General features: G+C 57.4%; 1 protein-coding gene and 1 long non-coding RNA gene across 2 annotated transcripts; both read right to left on the reverse strand.

The window, feature by feature from the left end:
- Positions 1-2,992: 2,992 nt before the first annotated feature.
- Positions 2,993-11,210, reverse strand: LOC109548503 (uncharacterized). Its single transcript, XR_002174585.3, has 6 exons — positions 11,053-11,210; positions 7,209-9,483; positions 6,866-6,989; positions 5,314-5,485; positions 4,700-4,770; positions 2,993-4,428 (listed from the first exon to the last, which is right to left on the reverse strand). It is a non-coding gene; the product is annotated as an uncharacterized lncRNA (long non-coding RNA).
- Positions 11,211-14,151: 2,941 nt separating this feature from the next.
- Positions 14,152-16,102, reverse strand: SDF2L1 (stromal cell derived factor 2 like 1). Its single transcript, XM_033837363.2, has 3 exons — positions 15,871-16,102; positions 15,377-15,573; positions 14,152-14,554 (listed from the first exon to the last, which is right to left on the reverse strand). The coding sequence occupies exons 1-3, from the start codon at positions 16,055-16,057 to the stop codon at positions 14,273-14,275; spliced, it is 666 nt and encodes a 221-aa protein (XP_033693254.1). The 5' UTR covers positions 16,058-16,102; the 3' UTR covers positions 14,152-14,272.
- Positions 16,103-19,618: the final 3,516 nt, after the last annotated feature.

Here is a 19,618-nt window from a genome sequence, read left to right on the forward strand (position 1 = left end):
GCCACGTCGGGGCTGAGCTGCTTCCGCCTCGAAACCCCGTCTTCCCGGGGGCCTCTAGCTGGACCGCCTCACCCAACCGGCCCCGGCTCAACGCCATCCCCGCCCAAACCCGCCCTGGATTCTCAGGTCTTAGGCCTGGAGCCCCAAGAACCCCCAGCCTCGGCCCCATCACCGCTCCCCGCCAGGCCGAAACCTCCAAAGCGACGTACACATTCCCTGCCTGCCCACTTACCGCCCATTTGGTCCCCACCGCCTGCAGGCCTCTCTCCTGGGCGGCCCAGGGGCCGGTGGCCATGAAGCCTGAAGGTCTAAAGCCCTGATGATCCCTTCGGTCTCTTCTGACTGACCCTTCCTTCGGCTGGACCACCACGTTTGTATGCCCCGGCCGAGCCCTGGACCTCCCTCTACACTCAAGCACTGGGTGACCTTGCCCAGGCTCATGGCTTTAAACACCTGTATCCCTTGTCTCCGAACACGAAATAGCCAGCACTTCTGCCTTCTGACCTCTACCTGGGCACCGACTGAACTCAAATTTAACATGTCTGGTAAAAGCATAATTCTCCACCCCCATCTACCCCTAGTGTCCACTCTCCTCAAGGTACCACTGTCCACCCAGTCACCCCATACACCTCGATCTCAGCTCCCACAAGGGCTTATCACAATTTGTAATCCTGTACTAATTTATCTATGTACTGGCTTACCACACACACATGGATGGGACATAAGCTCCTTAAGGGCCAGGACCCCAACTGCTTGGTCTATTATCTCCAGTAGCAAGCAAGGTGCAGGGCATCCACAGGGCTCAACCGACATCTGCTAATGGCCAGCATCATTGGGCACTTTGTGAGGACTCATGTCTCACATGCAGGTTTGATTCTAAAGTCAGCGTGGGAGGTAATCAGAGTCACGTGTCTTTGAAACTCTTTAGGGAGGTGCCAAATTGGAAACTGACACACCAGCTCATTTTCCTCCCAGGAGGGAACAGACCACTGTTTCTAAACTTGCACCCAGATAAGCCTTGTGTTTAGGAGCCAGGTGTAGCAAAAACTGGTAGTCTTGCAACTCAGTGGGGTCAAGTGAGGCACAACAGGGCCACAGAGTTACTGCAGGGAGGGGCAACACACTCCCCGCGCTCAACACTCTTTCAAAGTGCACAGGACTGAGTTCCCAGGTTAGGTGCAAGTGAGGGGACTTCACTGACCTGACCACCTACTGTGTGCAGTCTCAGTCCAAAGAGCCTCAGGCTTGCGCTACCCTGACCACCTCTTGGGGTTGCAGAGAGCCCGTGGGACTGCACGGCCCCTGGGTAGCGTGGCACGAGGAAGGAACCACCAGGGGAACTTTATTCATTCTCCTGCCGTGGTCTGTACAGAAGAGGTTATGGGTCCCTCTGGTGGGGCGTGGACTCTGCGCTGCCAGGGTCATTCTCTGATTCATCTTTGGGTCTGGGCACAGGCTGGAACTTGAGCAGGACAGGCGGGGTGAAGATGGAGGCCTTCACAGATGGGGATAGCATCTCCTCGGTGCTGGCAGAACCACTACAGGCTGAGGGCCTGTTCAGGAAACACACAAGACATGGGTCCATGAGGGGGACACGGCACACAGGGCCATCAGAGGAACACACGACAAAACCCAGGCTGTGGGATGGCTCTCGATACATTACTGCTGCTGGAAATCCCTCCCATGGATGTTTGCTCAAGGCTGTTCATTGCAGCAATGTTTGTGATTGTGTAAACCTGGAGACAATCCAAACGTCCATCAGGGAACAGCTAAAAAAACCATGGTACAGGCATGCAGTGGACTATTCCACAGCTGTTTAAGGAACAAAGTTGGTCTGTACATCCCAGCAAGTAAAGACACCCCAATGGTACAGTAATGGAAAGAACAAGTAGCTGAGAAGTACGTGCAGTATGATCCTGATTTGATTTAAAAAATTAACCAATGTATTGGGACTCATATTTCATGTATTCATTTCTATACTGTGACCTTTTTTCCATAGAGTATGTTATGCTTTTGTAAACTTTTAGAAAACAATTTAAAATAACCCATTTTGGGGGATAGTGCCAAGACAGCACAGCTCACTCAGAAAGCAATACATAACAGGAGGCTAAACATTGTCCCCATTAATGAAATATTTCAACAAGCAAGGGTAGTTGAATAAATGATGCTCCGTCCACACAATGGGGTGAGTATTCTGCATCTATGATTACTGGTGAATTTCTAGGTATTTTTAATGACAGGGAAGCAACATGTTCCAGAATTGGCTGCAAAACTGCTCACAGGACGCTCCTGATTACGTGACAAACTACTACCTGTGCACGTACACTCGTGTCCATGGGGAACACCTACAGTGAAACAGGGATATGTGCCAACAATGGTTATTTCTGACCTTGGGAGTGAGAGTGATTGGTGTCTTTTTTGGGTAGTTTTCAAACTGTCTACAGTAACTAGATCCTGTTTCAGAATCTGAAAAATGGTAGTGCTTTTGAAAACTGTTCCTACCCTTTCCCTTGTAATTTCACTTCTGGAAATTCATCTTGAGATTCAGGGACAGCTTAGCACATAAAGATAGTGATGCCAGGGAATTCCCTGGCGGTCCAGTGGTTAGGACCCCACATCTCACTGCCAAGGGCCCAGGCTCAATCCCTGGTCAGGGAACTAAGACCCCACAAGCCGCGCAGCAGGTGCAAGAAGGGCATGTTGACCTTCACCCGTTTTCTCTGGAAGTGGGAGATAACATATTTATGCCCACCCACCACACGCATAGACACACACGCATGCACACACACACGCTGAGTGAGGGTACCGCACATGCTGGACGTCTGTCACACGGCCAAGGAAGCTGACCAATTTATGGTATGGTTTCATTTATATAAAATGTCCAGAACTGACAAACCTATAGCGACAGAAAGTAGGTTAGTGGCTGTCTAGGGCTGAGGGAGAGGGAGGGCCAAATAGGCAGAGGACTTTCAGGGCAGGGAAACTATTCCATACAACACTGTAATAGTGGACACATGTCATTATACATTTGTCCAAAACCATAAGATGTACGTCACCAGGAGTGACCCTAATGTGAACCACGGACTTTACATAATGACACGTCAATGTAGGTCATAGTTTGTATTAAAGGTCCCACTCTCTGGCAGATGTTGATCGCGGGGGAGGCTGTGTGGGGAGGGCAGAGGGATATGGAACTCTCTGTACTTTCAGCTCAGTTTTACTGTAAACCCTAAACTACTCTAAAAAATGAAATCTATTTGAAAATTTTAAAAAGAATGAGTACTGCTACAACATGGATGAACTGCAAAAACATTAACCAACTGAAAGGAGCCAGATAGAAAGACCACATATCTTACAATACCATTTATAGCAAACGTCCAGAACAAGCAAATCTATAGACAGAAAGTGCTGAAGAGGGGCGAGTGGAAGAGTGAGGGCTATGGGTTTCTGGGGTGAGGAAAGTGTGCTAAAATTAATCGTGGTGATGCATTCATAACTGTGAATATACCAAAGACCATAGAATTGTGTGTTTATTTATTTATTTATTTATTTATTTAATCATTTTTGGCCACACCGTGCAGCTTGCGGGATCTTAGTTCCCCAACCAGGGATGGAACCTCAGCCCCCTGCAGTGGAAGCACAGAGTCCTAACCACTGGACTGCCAAGGAAATCCCAGGAATTGTATTTGTTAAATGGGTGAATTATACCATGTGAATAATACCTCAATAAAGCTGTTTTTAAAAAAAGTCATCTGATGCAATGAAGCAGCCAATCCAAATACTCAATGATGTGGGAAATACTTGACAAAAACGGTAATAAAAAACCCATATTCAGGGGCTTCCCTGGTGGCGCAGTGGTTGAGAGTCCACCTGCTGATACAGGGGACGCGGGTTCGTGCCCCAGTCCGGGAAGATCCCACATGTTGCGGAGCGGCTGGGCCCGTGAGCCATGGCTGCTGAGCCTGTGCATCCGGAGACTGTGCTCCGCAACGGGAGAGGCCACAACAGTGAGAGGCCCGCGGACCGCAATAAAAAAAACAAACAAAAAAACCCCCATATTCAGTAAATCCCTGCTTTGCAAAACACACATGTAGATAAAGCACGGGGCTGCCCACAGCTGATTGAATCGTTCCCTTCTGTTGGCCTCTGGGCTGTTTGTTTCTGGTTTCCCACCAGCACAAACACTAGGAAGGGGAAGCAACTTTCCAGCACACCTGACGACATTAGGGTCCATCCTGGAAGTGGGAGCGACCATCACACTGAATATCCTTCCAGCCCTCATGCACGCTGCTCAGAGGCCAGACGGTTCGGGGGCACACTTACCAGGGGAAGCCAGGGCAGTGGAGCTTGTGCGCATTGTTCCTGGCCAAGTTCAAGAAGTGAAAGCCTCCAGGATTGAGGACCAAGGGGGTCAGATCGACTACGCGGCTGCAAGACAGGGCGGGGCAGGGGACACACTCAGCTCTGGGCTCCTCCAGGGCAGGGGGCGCCTCCCCAGCCTCGGGGGGTACGGGGGCTCCATACACAGGCAGATCTCTGAGCCCCAACTCCTCCCCAGGACCAAGAGGGGAAGGACCACTCAGGATTGTGGGATGGATCCACTACGAGAGGGGAGGGAATCATAGCCCAGCTGGCACACAGCAGGCTCCCCCAAACCCTCCCGTCTCATTTGCCTCGGGCCCAGGATAAATCCTCCCACCTCTTCGGGTTCGATGACAGGCCAGTCCAGTTCAATTTTGCTTCAGACCTCGAAACTTCCAATTACTCCATCTTCAGCAAACAAAAGAAACTTTAGGACAAGGGTGGGATCCTCATCGTGAAGAGAAACACCTTCTCCAAGAACTATGAGAACGATGTGCCTTCCAGTCAATCAGCAAACACATCAGGCTCATCCTCGGTGCCACCTGGAGCTTGGTGTTAGGGGGATGGAGCCCGGCGTGCGGGCTGGGAGCCAACAGAGGAGATCCCAGCCCTGCCTGGGGGACAGGTGACGGATAAGCGGGAGTTAGGAAGGGTAGGCGAGTCGGAAGAGCACTGCAGAGGCACTTAGAGGGTGGCCTGGAGAATGACACCCACGGGGAGAGGCAGGTTTCAGGCGTCCCCTGGAAGCCCCGGGATTGCACTGAGTGCACTGAGGCCAGGCAGGCGGAGCCCTGTGCCTCCCCCAGCCCAACTCTGCGAGCAGAGCAGCCCCCTTTCATCTATCTACTGCTGCCTGCAGAGGAAGTTCTGGGAACCACTGCTGTGGGCCCGGGCATCGCTGGGGTGCTTCTGAGCAGGGGGTTAGAGGCTGCCCCTCCCAGGGCCACTGACCGATGTGCTGGGCAGCGGAGGGAAGGGGCCAAAGACCCTGGGCAGAGTGTAGACAGAGGTTGACGGGGCCACCGTGGAGGCCATGGTGGTGGCAGGCACGGGGAGGTCGACCGGTCCCACAAGAGGATGGGTTCTGGTTTCTTCGGTTTTCGCTTGCTTCTCTTCTTGGCATCTGGGACAGAAGGTGTCGGTGATCACCTATCCCAAGGCCCGAACAGGTTGGGGGGGCGCCAAACACAGGCCCTCCAACAAGGAGGGAGGCAGGCCCACAAAGGGCACCACTACTGACAGGCACGAACACACGCCACCTCACTGGCCCCAAAACCGCCCCACAGGGAAACGGTACTTTTGTCTCTATCTTACGAGTGAAGTGGGAAGCTCGAACTATACAAGGCCCATGCAGGGGCCACGCCAGGCTGTCTGCCTTCCAGGACAGAATTTCACAGGAAGTGATGGAGTGTCACCGCCAAGGAGGGCTGGGCTTGGCCCGAGCAGGTTGGCCTGCCACCCACTCTCCCAGGCATGGCACAAAGCCCTGGAGCCTGCCAGCACCCCAGTGGGTTGTCCAGTCCCCAGACAGTGAGCCCACCGAATACACGCAGCCCCGGGTCATCCTGGGGGTGCGCAAAGGGTGCATGGGGAGGAAGTCTTGCAGAGGTGGGCTTGGGGAGGAACCTAAGGCCTGCACCTCCTCTCTCCTGTTCTGATGAGTCTGGGTCTTTCTACTGTTCAAAGCTGGGTCCCACCAGCAAAGTAGGAGGTAACAAGCCCCTCCTGCAGCCTCTCAGACGGCTCATCTAGAGTGAGATAAGCACTGCCAGGGAGCACTGGCTGGAGGCTGAGCACCAGCCCTGAGTCTCAGTCCAGCTCCACCACACCTGTGTGGCCTACACAGGCCGGACAACCTCCCCGGGCCTCCATTTCCTCTTCTGTAAAACAGGGATAAATAACACCACACCAGCATCTTGGGAGACCACGGTAAGAGCTACACATGCTGTGGGTCCAGCTGTTGGATGAAACGGTGCTGTGGGACCCCCCCCCCCAGATGAGCTGGGCCCCCCGATGTGAGGCGAGACAAAGAAGCCCAACACCACCATCCATCCCTGAACACGGACACTCCCAAGGACCAAATCCAAACCTCATCAAGGCTTTAGAACGACTATCCAAGAAATAACAGGCAGAGGGAGAAGAGCAAACACACCAGTGGACCCAGACAACAGATACAAACCCATCGAGTGGGTCCCCCAAAGGACAACACAGTTCTTTAGTCCATAGCATCGGGGAAAAGTGAGGGCATCCCGCGTCAAAAGGAACTTCAAAAGACGAGGCCAGAATCCCCACCTGCCACCCTGTGTGGCCACTAATGAGGTCACCTCTCATTTCACTCTCCCAGGGCCCGGGGTGTACACGAATTTGCCTCCCACCCAAACAGTATGCGGGCCTTGCCGAGTCCTGATTGACAGACCAAGCGTAGATAGCCTTCTGTGGACCACCGGGGAGATGTGAGTCAGGTCAACCAGGCCGCTCGAGCCCAGCGCGGATGGAGCCTCACCCTGGGAGTATAAGTGCACGCGGTGGATGCGCCTCTTGAGCTGCTCCAAGCGCTGGTGCATCTCCAGGGCGCCCATGCTGTTGCAACAGTTCAGCTCCCCCTGGACGGCACACGAGACCTTGGCCTGCGACGACAGCGGGAGAGGAAGGGAGGAGGAAGCTGGACGGGTGAGCCGCCTAGCCGGGGCCGCCTCCTTAAAGTCCCCTACCAGCAGCTCAAGCAGGACGGACACCGGCGCCCCGCCCCCACCTCGGAACCCCGGAGCCCCGCCCTCCCGGGCCCGCACCCAGAGGAAAGACAGGAGCCCACGCCCCTCGCACTCCGCCTGCTTGCCCTTGCGCACCACCCTCTCATCAGCGCCGGGTTGCGGTCGAGGCTAAGGAAGAGGAGGCGCAGCGCGCTCTCAGTGTAGGTCGCCGCTTGCCTCTCGAAGTCCTCCTCGGGGATGAGCTGGCAGAAGGTCACACTCTGCGGGAACTCGCTGTCGAACTCGTCCAGAACCTCCATTCTCGAGGGCTTCGGCTGCCCGGCTGCCTGGGGGCGGAGCGGCCGTCGGGGCGGGGCCCCGGACGCGCCCACTCCACCGGCCCCAGGAGGGGAGGAGGGAGACCCCCCCCCCCGAGGGCCAGAGCTCGGGTCACTATCCAGGCGGGGCCACCGGGGTCCGGGCGCGCCCATCCTACCGCCCAGGTCAGGGAGAGGAGGGGTCGGCCCCAGAGGGCCAGGCCCGGGGACGCACCGTGATCCCCTTTCCGCCGCGCCTACGCAGGATCCCTCCGCGCGCGCCGCCGCACGGACAGCTCGGGCCAGTCTCGGGAGACCGCGGGCCAATCCGCGCGAGACAGCCGCACGTGACAATGCCCGCCGCTCTGCGCATGCGCCTTCACGCTTCGACGGGGCGGACGGCGGGACGCAGCTACCCCTGGCGGAGGCCCATACCCCGGGGTCCCGCCCGTGGCCAAGCCAATTCTCACAACTTCTTTGAGGCGCTCGGCCCCCGGCCGGACTCCAGTACCTCCCATCTTGGCTGCTCCCCTCCTCCTCACCGTCTGTAGACAAGGCCCCAAGAGTTCTTTCTGCCCCCAACTCCTCTAGCCCCGGACTTTTCACGCTCTTCTGACTTCCTCTCCCGCTTCTATCCCGTCTCCTCTCCTCATGAGGGTCCTGTCTTTACCATACCTTCTTGGACATCTTACCCACTTCTTAGTCCCAACCCAGAACTGACTTTAACCCCAAGTCCCTTGAGTTACAGACCCACATCTAAGTGTCCCCAGGGGACGTTTCCTGGGCATCTCACGCTCAGCACATCCGAATTGGCATGCAGCTTCTTCCCTTCCACCCAGAAATCTGCTTCTCTTTTCCCTCTCCTACTTGGTCAGTGGCCGACCCCACCATCCACCCCTGCTGCTGATGAGGGGGTGTGCCCTGGACTGCTTAGTTCAGGTCCCCTCCTAACCCAGCCCCCTCTCCATCAGCCCTGTGATCCATGGAGTGCACCTGAGATTTTTTCACTTCCTACCACCAAACGGCCAGCCCCAGCTCTCCCCAACACAAGAGGTGGCATTCACTTCCTCTTGCTTTGATGTCACAGATCAAGATGGACACAACCAAAAAAAAAAAAAAAAGATGGACACAACCAAGGAGGGAGAAGGTATGGCCTGTGCATCTCGCCTACAGGTGCAGGCAGACTCAGATACACCTGCATCCAAATCTCTGCCACCATTCTGCCACCTGCCCCGGGCAGGTGGCCCCGGATGTGAGGCGGGGCCCATATGACTTACAAAATCAGATTTGACTTTAAAATACATAGTAGGTGCCTTTTTAAAAACAGGACAAGCATCCTCTGAGAGGTCGGGCAGACCCCTGATTAACACCCCCATCATGTTATGCTTATAATACTTTACACTTTTTCTGTTTATTTGGATTTTTAAAGTGTATTGTGCCAGGTACTGCCAAACTACATGCTCCCTGCCTTCAGGGGCTCCCTGTTTAAAGAGGGCTTCAGCCACAGGGAGAAAAATGTGATCTAACATGCTCTGGTGGAGGAACATTGGATGTCTTGGAGTCCAGGGAAGTCTTCCCATAGGAGGGGACATTTGAGCAGTGCCCTGAGTTCACAAGCCTCTCCGAGCAAGGGCAGGAGACAGCTGCATGGGGGTCTTTGGCCAATGGGTACATAATCTGCACGAGAGCAAGAGGTGGCCACCTCCAGCCATGGGCCTAAGTCAGGTGACCTTGGGATGGAGGAGCCCCAAGGGGTCAGGCCTAGGAGACAGAGGAGCATGTGTCATTTCCCCTCATCCTCCCCGGATGCCAGGGCTTCTACGCCCAGGGTGGGGGTGAAGCCAGGGTCCCTCTGTGCTCAACCATTGGTGAGGGGTACTCCCAAATGCCCATCCGGAGACCTGGGCCTCCTCTCAAGGAGACAGGCTTGAGTGGCTGTCACTGGGCACATCAAAATCTTTTGTGTCTGGTCCTGATGCTGAAGGTGACCCTGCAAGCACGCCTGTGGCCAGGCTTCTTGGCAGTTGGGCTCCACTCCCCCCGATTCCAGCTGTGAGGGTGGGCATGCCAGGCACCTCACAGTCTCTCCTGCAGGCTCAGGGCAGCACATGTCCCTGTAAGAGAACAAGTGGGCATGGTTGGAGGACGTGAGCTGCAGGCTTTGTATCCCGAGTCCACTGTCCGCCCAGCTAGTACTGCTCCTGCTGAGAACACAGGAGAACATTCTCTCCAGAGCTTGGCCCTCCCCAGGCCTTCCAGGAAGGCTGGGCCCAGGGCACCTCCACGGAGTCAAGGTTGTTGAGCTGGCTCTGAGCCAGGCCCGGGCAAACCCTCCGTGCAAAGCAATGGGCCTCTTTCTCCACAGGGCCCTGACCAAACCTCAAGCCCACAGGCTTACCTGGGAGCTGGTTGTAAAGATCCTCTTCAAACCATAGCTTTTCTGAGTCGGAGGCCTCTGCCCCTTCCCCCTGTCCAGCCATGACCCAGATGGACAGGTTGGCGGAGGATCCCCCAGCTCTGCCCTCACCTGATCCTCCGATGGAGAGTCCAGACCAGCTCCGCACCTGCGCCTTACTGCTGGTTAGTGGAGTGAGGCAGCAAGACTCCCCCCCACCTCCCGGGCACTGTGGGTGGTGGGCTGGGCCTGACCGATGCCCTTTCATCATTGCACTGCTTCCCAGTGGCCCACAGTAGTGCAACAGGGAAAGAGTGTCAGGCAGGCCTGCCAGTGCCTCTCCCAGTGGTAGGTGGGGATCTGAGACCTGGAATGCAGGCCCACTGGGGCCTGGGGCGGGGCCTCTGCCTGGGGAAAGGGTGCCCTCTGACCCCAGAGGCCCAGGCCTGGCCAGGATCTCAAGTTTCCATGGAGAAGGGATAGGAGCTGGGCAAGGGGGAGGGGAGGGCCTGCAGGTCCAGGGGCCAGGCCTGGGGAGGGAAAGTAGCAGTATGGGGGAAGGGGTCCCCAAGGCTGGTCCCCGATGCTTTGACAATATCATTGCACTGCTCCTCAAAGCACAGTAGTGCAACCTCGTCAGAGCACCTGCGGCCAGCAGGGGGGAGCCCCATCACCCCCAATACACGCAGAGCGGGAAGCCCAACCGTAGGTGGGTGGGGCTAGGGCCCCATTCCTAGACAGCAGGGCGGGGAGGGGATTTCAGCTGGGCTGCGGTCCTCGGAGTCCTCAGGACCCCAGAGGGGCCGGACCCTCCCCAGCACCCTCCAGATTGCCGTGGGGTTGCGACCCCAGACTGAGGGGGGCAGCTCCACACCCTGAGCGGGAGCGCGCCCGGGAAAGGGCGCACACACAAAGGAGAGGGGCCCGCGCTTCAACGCGGTCCGAAACCCACTCGCGCCTGGGGCGGGAGTGGATATAGCCCAACGACCCTGCGCCCTCCCACGGCCTGAGGCTCCGGGAGAAGAAGGGTGGTCCCACTCCCGGCCGACGCGCCCCTGCCGGCCCCCATCCTTGGCCTCTGGCTCTTGGCCCCCAAGTTGGGCTCCGCATTCTATCCCAACAGATTCCCTGCCCGGCGGCCCAGAGCGGAGAAGAGGAATGGGGGCTTCCCGCCCCTGTGAGGTCCCCTGCCCGGAGGGGGCGCCCGGGGTCTGGGCTGCGCCCCTCCACACCGCCCGCCGGGTAGGGCCGCCCTGCCCGCGCCCCCACCTCGGACCCAGCTACTCACGCGGCGGGACGCCCTTTCCGTCCCGGGCCGGGGCAGGACTCGGGAGGTTGCGGGGACAGGTCCCGGCGGCCGTCAGCCCGCGCTGCCCCCCAGGACCACCCCGCACCTCGTGGCGCCCTCCCGCCGCCGGCTCCATCTTTAACTCGCTGACAGGCGGCGGCCCAGCCCCCGGCTCCTTAGCATAGCGCCGCGCTCATTGGCCGGCGCCGGCGGGGGCTTCGCCTTCTGCACGCCCATTGGCTGAGGCCGGAGAGATTTCAAAATAGCCTGCGGGCCCGGATTGGCCCGGCGCGGGCAGAGGCTGAGGCTCCGCGGTTTTAACAATGAGTTCTACAAACACTTTCTCCCCATTCATAACTTATCAAAGGGAACTTTGCCCGCCTTTTCGCAGCTCTAGTCTCGGTGAGTTTTCTCGCCGCGCGAGCGAGCGCTCTTGGTAGCCCAGTCGGGGGCGCCGGCCGCGCGGCCAAGCCCGCTGGGGAGGGGGCTACGACTGGAGGAAAATGTCCGGACCCGCGGTCAAGCCTGCACCAACCGGGCCGCAGGTTGCCCCGTTTTGCAAACTGAAATTGCTCCCTGTGCCTCTCGGATGGCATGTTCGGCTGCGGTGGGCTTCCTGGCTGGGATAGCCACCTCCCCACCCAAACCCCACCGCATCGCCCGACTTGACCCAAATGAGATTTGTCTGAAGCCCAAGGGTGGGCCTGGGCTGCGGGACCTGGTCTTGGAGCCCCTGGAGGCTTGTGGATCTGTGGGAGGCACGGGGAAGGGGGCGTCGCTTGGGTCCCTGCGTGACTGCGGATAAGCATTCATTAAATGCTTTCGCAGAGCTGATGACCCGGAAGGATGTACGCGGCCCGCCTGGCCCTCATAGAGCTGCAGTGTGTGTTGGAGCGGGTGGTGCTTAGGCTACTGTGCATCTGTGCCCCCTCCTCTTTTATTCTCTCAGTCCAGTGGCTGAGAGCAAATGTTTTAGAGGCAGGCAGAGCTGGGTTTGAATCTTTAGCAACCTCGGTTGCCTCCTCTGCAAAATTAAGATAACAGTTGAACGTGCTATGCTTCGTAGGGTTGTTGCCAGGAGCAAATGAGATGCTCTGTAAATCGTTGGCCCAGTGCCTGGCACTTAGTTTTCAATAAATGAGAGCTCGGATGCTGCTGCGGTTTTAATTTTTGGTCTTGTACTGCATTCTGCCTGCAGCCCTCTCACCTGCTCCCACAGCTTTGGCCTTGATTTCCCAAGGATTTTTACATGCTGTGTACTGTTGGAGTCTGCTCTTAATTAACACTCCTCACTTTTGTATGTGTGGTGGTAGGGAGGTAACAGAGGCAGAAGTGGGTTCTTACAGCCCAGAGGGGCCAGGGGTGGATCAGAGGAATGCCCCTTAGATTTGCAGTGTGCGCCACACTTTTGGTGCCCCGCCTACACCCCCTTGGCACTCACCTCTACCAAAAGGATGTTCCCTGCTGGCACCTGCGGCTCTGCCTAAGGTCTTCATTCTGGCTGTAGAATACAGGGCAAGTGGGAAGTGCTGCAGAGTAATCCTCCCACCTGCCCAGCAGCCCTCAGCCAATGAGAGAAGATATGCTGGTTGGATAAGTACCCCCACTTTCTTGCCCCTTGGTTGGGACTTTTTTTTTTTTTTTTGCGGTACGCGGGCCTCACACTGTTGTGGCCTCTCCTGTTGTGGAGCACAGGCTCCAGACGCGCAGGCTCAGCGGCCATGGCTCACGGGCCCAGCCGCTCCGCGGCATGTGGGATCTTCCCGGACCGGGGCACGAACCCATGTCCCCTGCATCGGCAGGCGGACTCTCAACCACTGCGCCACCAGGGAAGCCCGGTTGGGACAACTTTGATGCATGTTCTACATGGAGACCCAGTGCTCCCCGGTGGGATGAAGCCCTAGTTGCCCACAGGGGTGACTTGCTCAGTAATGCAACCTTCACCAGCTGCCTTGCCTGCTCCTCTGAGCCCCACTCCTCTGCCCCAGTGTTTTCTGGGATCACTTCCCAACCATCTGCTTGCACTCCTGTCTCAGGTCAGGTGAGTGATGGGAGAGAAGTGGAGACTTGTAGACGATGCTCAAGAGGTTTGAGCAGAGCAGGACCTCATGGGGGGGGGGGGGGCAGGGGCGTAAAGGGCCTAATTATGACCCTCCTCCCCTCAGGTCTCACAATTGGCTAGAGCTTTTCTCCCACCCCCTAAGGTCAATTGATTTCTCAGAAGTAAGGTGCTCTGCTCACCCTCCTCTAAGACCCTTCCAACCAGTTGCCACCCCCAGCCTCTCCTTCGGCTCTTTCATTCTCCTGCAGGAAAGTGGCAGCTGCCCAAGCCTCTCTGACTGTAATCTCCGCCATAACCTCTAGAGGTCACCCACGCACCAGCAAAATAGCTATTACCTTCCTTTATCAGGGCCCGCCTATTTATTGCTCCTTTCTTTAAATTGCAATGCTTTGCCGGCTCAAATCGTGCCTCTTCTTCCAGGAAGCCTTCTCAGATGTCTGCAGCTGGCAGTTCTCTGTGGTTATCTTCCTTTGCAATATCTTTTGAAGTTTTGTTAGGGCCTCCGGACTTTGAAAGGTTATAGTGGGGCGTGAGATGCCACACATCTGGGCTGGCTGGGTGTGTGGGGTGCCATCTGCACCGAGAGGGATCCTGCGATGCAAATTTCCAGCAGATGAGCAGAGTCCTGACCCAGTGCTTGGTCAAAGGCAAGTGTCCAGACTGTCACAACTGCCAGTGGAGGGGTGCCAGGAGGAGGGGGTGCACCTCAAGGGATGAGGGGCTGGAGAGCTTGTGCCCATCCCAGCTGGTAGGGAGTGGGGCCTCTGCTACCTCGATGAGGCCCCAGCCCTCATCAGGAAGGTTCATGAAGCTCAGGGGCTGGAGAACTGGAGTCACTGGGGCCATTGGACCATCTGAGGGTGGAGAGGGAGCTGTGATGGCCCTGGGCAGTGTTGGGAGTGCACGGAAGAGCATCAGAGAGGTTTGGATGGGTTAAGCTGCCATCTGTGGGACAGAGGATTTGCACTGAGGAAGAGATGCTGACCTGGGCCAGCTGGCAGCTCCTGGTCGCCCCCAGGCTCACAGCAAAATGCAACCACAGGCCAATATTCTTTAATCATAAAGGCACTTGAGAACCCCTACAAACTCAAAGTCTCCCCCAAGAGTGGCCCTGCAGATGACCCACCCTGCTGCCCTCCACCCGCAGGTCCACGGCACTCAGAGTTCATCGTGGCCTGCAGAGGCCTCCACGCTGGGCTTGATGAAGATGCCTTCCATGGCCTTCCACCTATTGTGGGTGTTGGCGCTGGGCATGCCGTGCACCTCGAGCTGCCCCCGGATGGGGCTCCCGTACTGCTCGCCGGTGACCGACAGGAACACGGAAGTGCCCACGTGCTGGAAGCGCACGGCGGCCTCCCGCTCCCAGTGCTGCCCCGAGCAGCGTACCGTCCACAGGTCCAGGTCATCACCCTCGCCGTCCTCCCCAAAGGCGCTCACCTCCTGTGGGGGTGGTGGTGGTGTGGGAGGACAGTGGTCACGCATGACAAAGGGCACACTGAGTCCCCCATGGGCAATTGCCTGGCAGCTGCACTCACACCCAGGTCCTTCCCTGCACCTCTTTGAGCCTCAGCTTCCACAGCTGCAAACTGGGACACCCCCACCCCCATCCCCAGCATCCAGAAGGGCCTCCCCAACACCAGCTCTTCAAACACATGCACACCCCACCTCAGCTGCCTGGACGGTGACCAGTGGCCCCCACAGAACCAAGTCATCCCCCTCCTTCCTCCGCTGGGTTTCTCCTGTCCTAACCCCTCTGACCCTCACTCAGCATCAAGTCTACCCTTCAGGCTGACAGCCAAGGTTCTATTATCTCATCCTTTCCTTCTGATAACCTCCCCAAAGCACCCTCTGTTCCAGTACCACCTCCCACACAGTTCCAATGAACTCCGCTCACAGGCTCTTCCCCAGGCTTGGAAAGATGCCCTTCTCCTCTCTGCGGCCTGGCGGACTCCTACTCATCCTTCCAGGCCCAGCCCCAGTTCCTCCTCCCCGCGGGGTTCCCATTCCCCACCCCAACGGCCATGCGGATCCCCCTCCTGTGTCCAACTCGCCCCCAGGAGTGGAGCTATCCAGACGGACAGCTCTTCCTGTTTGTGTCCCCGCTGGGCTGAGGGCTCCAGGGGACAGGACCCTGGAGTAGTCACCTCTGCATCCCCCGAGGGGGCGCTCGGCAAACACTTCTGACTTGTAATTCCCGTTTCACCCAGGAAGCTGGGGCTCCGAGCAGATGCCGGGCCCCTCGCACACACGCCAGGGGCTCACCTGGTTGTGGGACAGCGGCGACGGGAAGTGGTGCGTGTGCAGGTTCTTGCCGGTGAGCACGTGCGTCAGCCGCACAGCCTGCCCGCAGCGCACCGGGGACCCGCGCGGACACCCGCCCTCGGAGCCGCCGCGGATCCGCCAGTAGCTGTTGGCGTCGTCAGACGCCTCCACGCCGGTCACCGACTGCTGGCCGCTGCCTGGGGGGCGACACCCCACCCCCGGGGTCGCTGTCAACGCGGGAACTCCGACCCTCGACCCGGACACCATCAGCTTTCCCGGACAACCTCAAACCTGGGATCCAACGGCTCCCCCAGCCCCCGCCCGCCTCCGGCCGCACTCCAAGTCCCTTGGCCCACAGCTCCGAACGGCATCCCGAAGACCCCCTCGAACCGCCGGCCTGTGGCCCTCGGCCCCCAACTACTCCAGCCCCTGATGACCCCCAGCCCCCTGGTCCGCAGAACCCCGACGTCAGACCCCCGCCCCGGCCCGCGCACCGGATCCGTATTTGATGTCGTGCGAGTGCAGCCGCACCCGGTGCTGCGTGTTGAGCAGCTTCAGCACCGACCCGCAGGTCACGACCCCCGCGCCGGTCTTGACGGCACAGCTGCCCGGGACCGAGATCGCCAGCAGCAGCCCCAGCAGCGCCGGGCCGGCAGCTCGGCCGCGGCCCGCGCTCCTCATCGCCCCGGCCGGGCTCCGGCAACTCGGGCCCTGGTCGCTTCCGTCTCCGCCGCCGGCCAATCCGGCTCTGACAGTGCCCGCCACGGCAGCCAATCGCCAGCCCGCACGGCGCTCCGCCTGCACTTCCATTGGGTCCGCGTGGAAAGGACCCGCCCATAGCCTTCCAGAGCAGCGGCTGGGAGGGGACTGGAGACACGAGGAGTGTTTTGATTGGTCCACGCTTCCGAGGACTCACTAATGAGTAAGCCAGGGCAGCGTCGAGCGGAGGGAGTGTGGACAGAGGCGAGGGCGACCGTCCAGCGACCGCCAGGTCCCGGGACACTCGGTTCGCCAGTTCACGAAGCCCCTTGATCCTAGACCCCCGAGCCCTCAATCATGGTCTCTCCCTTGGACCCTGGGCCCGCAGCTGCAGGGTCTTGAGGTTGCTCGACCACTAGATTATGTGGTCACAAGTGGGGCATCTCAGGTACTCAGTCACCTGGTCCTTCAGTCCCTGGACCCCGGGATTAACTAATCCCCCAGTTGCTCGGTCATTGCCCACTCTCTGACATTGAGTCACCTCAGTCCCTGGACCCTGGGGTTTCTGAATTCCCTGAGCCACTCATTGACCCCTTCCAGGGCTTCTCATGGTCCCTAGGCCACTGGGCAGCAGAGGGCAGCAGGGAGCTGTGATGTAGAGGGTAGTGGCAGGTGGTCACCAGAAAGCCCCAGAGCTGTCTTGGGAACGTGGAGCCCTGGGAGACCAAGCGACTGGGAACCAAGCCTGGGTGACTGTGTGTCCCAGGCTTGGGACTCACTGCCTTCTCAGAGGGCTGTCAGCTCAGTCGGTATAAGGGGGGAAACTTAAACCACTGTTTATTTATTCATTCGTGGAACATTCTTACATTGAATTCACTCCAGACCCATCAATTCAGCCCAGCCCAGGAACCGGCTCTGGGATATGTTACTCAATAGGCTGACCACCCGCGCACTTGGTGCACCAGCAAAGCAGGGAGAAAAATTCGTGTTTAATTAAATCATCCAGAATTTTGCATTCAGAAAATCCAGCGTAGAGCCATTTTAATTACAGCAATGGGTTATTTTTTGGTTTTCATGTCTCCCTACCCCCACCCCTGGGGCCATGGGGCTTGTGGGATCTTAGTTCCCTGACCAGGGATAGAAGCCAGGCCCCCTGCAGTGGAAGCACAGAGTCTTAACCACCTGACAGTCAGGGAAGTCCTGGTTTTCATGTTTAACATTGTCTTTATTTTGAATTCTATATGGGTCAAGGTGTCTTGATCTTTTCAGTGTTTAGAGTGTCTAATATGCTTATGGTAACTTCCCTGGTGGAGCAGTGGTTAAGAATCCGCCTGCCAACGCAGGGAACACGGGTTCAAGCCCTGGTCTGGGAAGATCCCACATGCTGAGGAGCAACTAAGTAAGTCCAGTGCACCACAACTGCTGAGCCTGCGCTCTAGAGCCCATGAGCCACAATTACTGAGCCCACATGCCACAACTACTGAAGGCCGTGCACCTAGAGCCCATGCTCTGCAACGAGAAGCCACCGCAATGAGAAGCCCGCGCAACGCAACGAAGAGTAGCTCCCACTCGACGCAACTAGAGAAAGCCCACGTGCAGCAATGAAGACCTAATGCAGCCAAAAATAAATAAATAACTGTGTGTCTGTTAAAAAAATGCTTACAGTCTGCCCTGGATTTGGCAGACCCTGCCCTTGAGGGCTAGAGTACAATCTGGGTGTGTCTTCTCGGACACACCAACAAGCATCTCGAACCTAATATGCCCCAAGAATGACTCCCCGGTCTCCCTCACACTGCTCCTCCCCCAGGCTTCCAAGTCTCAGGAACAGCACCTCATTTACAAGATGTTCAAGCCCCAAACCTGGGATTCATCTTTGATTCCTCTCTTTACCACACTCCTCACATCTACCCCAGCATGTCTTGATGGCTCTGACTCCAAAACAGATTGGAAGGCATCTCTCCTGCGTCCCCCGTCACCACCCTAATCCAAGCCACTCCATCTCCCCTTCAGATATCGACCACCCCTCCTAGAAGATTTCCCTGCTACTCGGGCCCCTCCAAGACATTCTCCACCCAGGAAAGTGATTTCTGTCTTAAAAAGCATAAATCAAGGCACTTCCCTCGTGGTCCAGTGATTAAGACTTTGCCTTCCAATGCAGGGCATGCAGGTTTGATCCCTGGTCAGGGAGCTAAGATCCCACATGCCTTGGGGCCAAAAAACCAAAACATAAAACAGAAGCGATATTGTAACAAATTCAATAAAAACTTTAAAAAAAAAAGTATAAATCAGATCATGCCAGGTGCCTGCTGAAAGCTGCCAACAGCTTCCCATTGCACTGGGAGCAGACAATGGTAAGGACACAGCGAGTAATCTCCCTGACAGGCAAAGAAAGGGTTCCAAGAGCAGCAGAGACCCCAGGGCTGGAGTCGGGAAGCCAACACGGCTCTCCCTGAGTCTCTGGAGCCTCATGGCTTCTCCTAGCTGTTCCTTTTTCCTGCTCACCTCATGGGCAGATGCTCGGGGCCCTCCACCTGGATACCACAGTTTGTCTCCAGGTTCAGATTCTCAAGAGGGGACGTGATTGACTCAACTCAGTTCCAGGCACTGCTCAAGGTGCAGTCAGCCAAGGAGGATGGAGAGGTGTTAGTCTCCAAATACATCTGCTAACAATGCCTCCCACCCCTGTGAGCACAACCTGCTCCTCTCCCCAGTCGTGGAGTCCCTTCCCCCTCCGCTTGGATCTGGGCACGCATCATAATTGGCTTTGACCACAAGAATGCTACAGAAGTGCTGTTTGGGGACTTCTGAGCACAGGCTGCCAGAGCACTCACTGGTGGTTCTTGCTTCCTCCCTCTAGGAAGCCAGCCCCTGCCCAGACAGACCCTTGAATGGCCAGGGGCAACGGGGAGAGAGATGATGTAAGGGGAGGGTCCACGAGGGATGTCCTAGCCTCAGCCCAGTCCCCAGCCGAAAGCAGCATTCCCACCCCAGCTGCTCTGGCTACACCACTGCCAGCTGAGCCCGTAGAACCCCCTCAGAATCATTACAGATGATGATTTTGTTTGAAGCCACTTAAATCTTGGTTTGTTACATGGCAACAGATGCCTGAAACAGGAGCTAAGGGGACCAGTCTCTAGCATCATGTGCCAGTGGTGCCCAAAGGGGCTGCTCCCACCCCAGGGCCTAGATGTGTGCCTCTGAGGCTGGGGTGGGGACATACACTCTTCTCCCTTGAAGACTGGGCAGCAGGACCTGGAAGCCAGAGGGTATTGGATGCACAGTAGGGCCAATCAACTGTGGCCAAGTGATATGGCAGTAATGTTCAAAGCGGCTGTTGTGGCCTCACATGGTGGCGGTGGTGGCAGTGGTGGCCTCGGAGGATAGGCATCAGCACCAAGCATGTGCTTTGAAGGATCCTTGTCACAGCAGCTCTGTGGGAAAATGGGTCCCTGACTCCCCACCTAGGACCCTGGCCCCTCTGCCAGTCAGAGGAGCAGGTCCTCCTCCCCGAATCGCGGGGTCCTCCCTGCCTGGTTCCAGAGG

The sequence above is a fragment of the Tursiops truncatus genome, chromosome 13 (genome assembly GCF_011762595.2).
Source record: "Tursiops truncatus isolate mTurTru1 chromosome 13, mTurTru1.mat.Y, whole genome shotgun sequence".
Taxonomy (NCBI): Eukaryota; Metazoa; Chordata; class Mammalia; order Artiodactyla; family Delphinidae; genus Tursiops; species Tursiops truncatus.

Excerpts from the sequence above, each read along its gene's own strand:
- SDF2L1 (XM_033837363.2), bottom strand. The coding sequence starts at position 16,057 with ATGAGGAGCGCGGGCCGCGGCCGAGCTGCCGGCCCGGCGCTGCTGGGG. Across the intron at positions 15,574-15,870 it reads CGACATCAAATACGGATCCG|GCAGCGGCCAGCAGTCGGTG; the intron begins GTGCGCGGGCCG and ends GTCGCCCCCCAG. Across the intron at positions 14,555-15,376 it reads CGCCGCTGTCCCACAACCAG|GAGGTGAGCGCCTTTGGGGA; the intron begins GTGAGCCCCTGG and ends CCACCCCCACAG.